General features: G+C 40.7%; 1 protein-coding gene across 2 annotated transcripts in view; it reads left to right on the forward strand.

Moving 5' to 3' along the window:
- Positions 1 to 4047, forward strand: part of tep1 (telomerase-associated protein 1) — a 48222-nt gene extending 44175 nt beyond the window's left edge. For both annotated transcript variants that reach the window (XM_060887667.1, XM_060887668.1), the window contains exons 52-56: positions 153 to 252; positions 1551 to 1980; positions 3127 to 3209; positions 3570 to 3674; positions 3795 to 4047. In XM_060887667.1, coding sequence (XP_060743650.1) covers positions 153 to 252; positions 1551 to 1980; positions 3127 to 3209; positions 3570 to 3674; positions 3795 to 3914 — 838 coding nt within the window. In that variant the 3' untranslated portion in view covers positions 3915 to 4047. The remainder of the gene's footprint in view (positions 1 to 152; positions 253 to 1550; positions 1981 to 3126; positions 3210 to 3569; positions 3675 to 3794) is intronic.
- The last annotated feature ends 1856 nt before the right edge of the window (positions 4048 to 5903 follow it).

Consider the following 5903-nt stretch of genomic DNA (forward strand, 5'->3'; position numbering starts at 1 on the left):
ATTAGTACATTATTCTCATATATACAAACTTCCTCCTCTTCAGCCTCTTCTGGCTAAATTGCAAGACAAAAACTGAACTTTGTGACATGTTGCACCTGGACACCTTTTTTTTTTTTTTTTTTTTTCCTCACATTGAAATGTTCTTGTCTCAGTTGGCAGCACCAGGTGCGTGTGTTGGCAATTCAGGGAAATGGTGAAGACGGCCTGTGGCTTCTGGGAGACGAATACGACATGCCTAAACTTGCATATCTGGTTAGTGAAAAAACACACACACACACACACACACACACACACACACACACGATTTATCAGGAGCTAAATTATTTTCTATCTGTAACTGAAAACAGATAAAAGTACAACATACATTAAAGGTGGGGTCTCCGATTTTTGAAAGCCATTGTTGACATATAAAAATCACCAAAACAAACACGCCCCTAACCCAAATGGGTCCCACCCCTGTATTTATAGCTCCGCCCACACACACATCCCAGGCAACTAATGCACAACCCAGGCAACTAATGGAAAGAAATGTGTCTTTATCATAGCTGAAGTGAAGAACAATACGATTGCAGATAAACAAACAAGCAAAAATGACACACAAGCATAATCATGTAAAGGACAAAGGCATATATTAGTTCTGTGTAACAAAGCAAAACCAACGTTACTCACCTATCGAGAAGGAAAAAAGTGCCTCGGCGTCTTAAGTAAAGTTGGTCACATATTCACAGATTGGAGTTTCCCGAGTCAATAACTCCTGAGCTAAACACTGTTACTACACAAAGCACGGTTGTAACTGCGTCTCTACATTACTACGATAGAAAAGAGGTGTTATTTGTGTAGTAACAGCGTTTAGCTCAGGAGTTATTGACTCGGGAAACTCCAATCTGTGAATATGTGACCAACTTCCTGCTCCTTCAGTTCTCTCCAGCGCTGGAAAGCTGATCCTATATTAACACGTCCTACTTCTTACCTTATCGTAAGCCTTTCTTCTCTTTCTTTCTTTGTTTTTATCCTCCATGTCAATGTTAAAATCGCTTTCTGCTAATGTCACATGCGCACTGAACACTCTCTCCACACATATTGACAAGCCCTGTCCCTTTCTGCTCATTAGCTACATGTTAGTTTTGGTTTTTGTTTATTTTTCGGCCCGACTCAGTTTTCTGAAGCATTTCTCAAGAATCGGAGACCCTGCCTTTAATAGATTAAAAAATCCTGTGGAAAAAGAGTAATAACACTTCAGGATGCGCTGTTAGAGGAAAGTAATCAACGTTTTGGAGTGGTAACTGTAAGTCATCCTTTATCACACCATCCTGATGTTGATTATTTTACTATAAGCACATGACTCCGGATGGATTATATCTTTTATTTCAGTGTCTCATTGGATTCATCATTTAGATATAAAGGTGTACATACTTTTGCACTTAACAGTCTACACTACTGTTAATACTAATGCTAGGCTCATATTAAACATTTAAACACCATTTATTAGATAACGGTTTATCAGGATGTCTCATTCCAGGATTGAGATTTACTTCACCTTTTGTTTGTAGCACCCTCGATACAGACGAGCAGGTAAAAATGGAGGGAAAAAAAGGAAAAGAAACAGAGTTGGGGAATCAGAAGGACAGCTGTGGTTGGACACTAACATCAACCTGAAATCAGGATTTGGTCAGACACAGCAAGAGGAGCAGCAAGAGGAGCAGGAAGAGGAGCAGGAAGAGGAACAGGAGGAGGAACAGGAAGAGGAGCAGGAAGAGGAAACAGAGGAGGAAAAGAGGGAGGAAATGGAAGAGGACACCGAAAAGGAAACAAGGGAGGAAACAGAAGAGGAAATGAGGGAGGAACCTGATGAGGAAATGAGGGAGGAACCTGATGAGGAAATGAGGGAGGAAACAGATGAGGAATCGACAGAGGACACGGAGAACAAGGAAGAGGAACAGGAGAGAAAGTTCACCATCACGGCAGCTGCTTTACACGGCGGTGTGTTATTCATTTCACACTAAACACACTAAACAGCAGCCACGAGAACTGATCCTTATTTTAACTAAAATTGAATGTAATTGTGATCACATACATACACAAACACACACACAAAACACACACGCACATACACACGCACACAGAAATAACACACTCACAGAAATACAGGGCACTCAAGTTTTGAAGGCAGGCAAGAGCTACATATTTTAAATATGTCTCGGGTTTTCTCTGTGGGTGAACGGGGATGATGCTGAACAATTCCAGTAACAATTGTTTTTCATTGGTTGTTGCGTTGACTCCCAGGCACCATCTCAGAGCCCCCAGTTTTAGAACCACTGGCCTAGACTACTTGTTCTGAGCAGGTGTTGTCAGTGAACAGGCTGTAAAACTGTTGGCTAAGTTACAGACACACATGAAAAACTGATGCTGATTATCTGGGAAACGTCTCTAACAGCAGTCACAATGTCATTGTTTGTGTCAAACAAGTTGTGAATTTGTTGTAACATTAAAACAGGAGATCATGACTTACTCTGTGCTCAAAGTGATGGTCGCAGCTCCAGTGCTTTTCTCTGTGGGTGAACGAGGAGGATGCTGAACAATTCCAGGATCTGCTTTTTTTTCATTGGTTGTTGCGTTAAATCTTACCCAGATACAATAGTGCTATTTTCTGATTGGCTATTGTTTAGCCTCTTTTTTTTGATTGGCTGATAAGTGACAGGCTCGACTAAGAACTCCGGTTGAGACGCGCTTAATTCCTGCCCGGTTCCATAGAGACAGCGGTGCGGACAGATACATTTTGGGCGCTGCGGCTTATTAAATAAATAAATAAACAGTACGTTTTTCTGCGTGAGAAATACAATGTGTGGCGGGAGAGCGTGACAAAAGACTGAAATGTGTGACTGTCACTCGCAGTGCGTGACACTTGACAGCCCTGGAAATAACACACACACAAACACACACAAACACACAGACACCAGGGTAAACTAAAAATAAAATAAATAAAAATAAAACTTTTAAAATAAAAGTATGTGTGTTTTGGACACTTTGCACACTTCTTTTAATTGCAGGACTAACGCACTCATTAACACACTATTTTTTTTTACACCTTCTGAGACCTCAGTTCTGTTTTTTTGGTTTTATCCACAGAACTGATTGTATGTGGAGATTCAAAGGGTCACATGTGGTTTAATGAGACTCCGACCCTGAGCTCGTGGACTCCAAGAAAACCTGTGAGTCAGAAATTCTCGTCCGTGTTGTAAAGCTTTCTCATGTTTTAGCTTTTAATCATTTAACAGAATCTTACTGTGTTACTGTAGCTTTAAGACCTGCTCTGATTTACATGTGTGAATACATGGTAGTGATGTCATAACCCTAGAGGTGCATTTTGTAACTTTCCAAATATCCAGTTTTCTACAGTATACACTACTTAGGTCCATTACTGGAATGCAGATTCTTGAAACTTCTTGTGGTTTTATAGGAAAATAATAATCAATTCATCATCCTGATGATTTGGACTGTAGTTTAAATGTCTTTGTGGAGTTTGAAGTTATTGAATCTACCCTGAATTAAATGTGGTGTGGATTCTGCAGGCGCACAGAGACAGGATCAGTGTCCTGCGTCTCACAGAGAGCATCATCATCTCAGCCTCGTATGACAGGACGGTCAAACTGTGGGACAGAGACACAAAGAAACAGGTTTGTCTGCATTTGTGTGCATGCTTGTGTGTGTGCTTGTGTGTTTGTTGAGTTGTGTGTAATTTGCCTCTCTCTCTCTCTCTCTCTCTCTCTCTCTCTCTCTCTTTCTCTCCGTCACAGGTGGGTCTGTTTGTTTGTGGCGCTCCGGTCGAGGTGCTGCAGGTGAACCCCAATGATCCGAGTCAGATCATGTGTGGAGACACACTAGGACAGATCTACTTCCTGTCCTGGAGAGGATGATTAACACCTCCACACTGCAGCAATTTAACGTTCAACACTCTGCTTTCACACTTTATCTCTTTATTCTAGTGCAATTTTCTACAAATTTGCTTTAATAATAATTGATGATATAACAGTTAATAATTGCATTGCATCATGAATATAATAATGTTTAAAAGCATCAATAAAGATTGATTTAAAAAAAAACCTTTGTGTTTATACATGTATATAAGTGACATCCCGTGTGTCAAAAATGTTGTCAGGACAAAGATGCTGAAACAAATAGAAGTGTAGGTTTGAAAGTTTAATAAAAAAAATCACATCAGTAGAGAAACAGAGAAAAACTCAGTCAGTCTATCAGTAAACAACAGTAACAAGTCAAGGCAAGAGCAAAAGCAGAAAATCAATTAAGAAAAAGCAGTTTAGTTACATTCTATTATTTCTGAAGCAAAGGTTTTCTTGATTATTTGTAGACTTATAAAATGTAGTATAATAATATAAATGTAAAATAAGAACTTTTACTAACAAACTTGATCACATAACTTCATTCATTCATTCATTCATTCATTCATCTTCTACCGCTTATTCGAACTACCTCGGGTCACGGGGAGCCTGTGCCTATCTCAGGCGTCATCGGGCATCAAGGCAGGATACACCCTGGACGGAGTGCCAACCCATCGCAGGGCACACACACACACACACTCTCTCATTCACTCAGGCAATCACACACTAGGGACAATTTTCCAGAGATGCCAATCAACCTACCATGCATGTCTTTGGACCGGGGGAGGAAACCGGAGTACCCGGAGGAAACCCCCGAGGCACGGGGAGAACATGCAAACTCCACACACACAAGGTGGAGGCGGGAATCGAACCCCGACCCTGGAGGTGTGAGGCAAACGTGCTAACCACTAAGCCACCGTGCCCCCACATAACTTCAAAGTTGAGTTATTATAGCATACACGGGACCCAGCGTATAAAGGCTTAGTGGATGGGATGTGGATGGGATGTGTCAGAGACGCTGTAGAAGGACATAGTTCCTGCAATGTGATCCACATACACTCCTATTCTGGAGGATGATGGTCTTTGGAGCTCAGTCTTAATGTTGTTGTGCCAGAAAGAAACAGAGGAAGAAGAACACCACAGACTCCAAGACTGATTGTTGCATCCAAACACACACTCATTACCCCGTCCTTTCCTGATGATCTCTTTAGATGACACTGATATGTCCATGCCCTTACCGCTCCACTCCACCTCCCAGTAACAGCGCCCACACACACTCTCCGTACACAACACCTGAGTCCAATAGTCAAATCTCTCTGGATGATCAGAATATTGCTGTTGTGTATCACTGCATGTCACCAGTCTGTTGTTCTCAGACAGAATGAGTTGATGTACTGTGTTTGGATCCAGAGTCAGATAACAGAAATCTACAGTAATAAAATGTCCACAGGTTAGATTGCAGACCAATATGCTCTTAAAGTGAAATAAAATATATAAAAAGTTTAAAATTCAGCATAAATAAAAAGAAAAAATTTTGCTTGCAGAAATATTTCATTCATTTAAATAAGTCAATTATAGAATCATATTTTACTAGATTAAGAACTGTAAGTTAGTTGGGATATGTTAGATGTATGTATAAAATTTTGGTGCAAACAATGCTAAAGATTCTCTTTGGGAGTCAGATCTGGACTAAACTCCTATATTCCTTAGTTTTCACTCCTTTTAGGGAGGGGGATACACCACAATATTGTGGCTCTAAGCAACCCTGTTGATTAGGCATTAGAGGGGCACAAGAGAACCCATAAGGTATTGTGCAGTATTCATAGTGGACGCTAAAGATTTTAGACATTATTAAACGATACACTTCAGAGCCGAGCTTAGTGCCTTAGTTCTGCTTTTCTAAACTAGCAAACCGAAAGCCTAAATAAAAGCAGTGTCTAGGGTTCCTGCTGTCCTGCTAGACAGGGTAAACCCTCTACTGGCCAAAGAGTCTTACTGAAATGGGAA

This window comes from Tachysurus vachellii, chromosome 15, assembly GCF_030014155.1.
Source record: "Tachysurus vachellii isolate PV-2020 chromosome 15, HZAU_Pvac_v1, whole genome shotgun sequence".
In the NCBI taxonomy this organism is placed as follows: domain Eukaryota; kingdom Metazoa; phylum Chordata; class Actinopteri; order Siluriformes; family Bagridae; genus Tachysurus; species Tachysurus vachellii.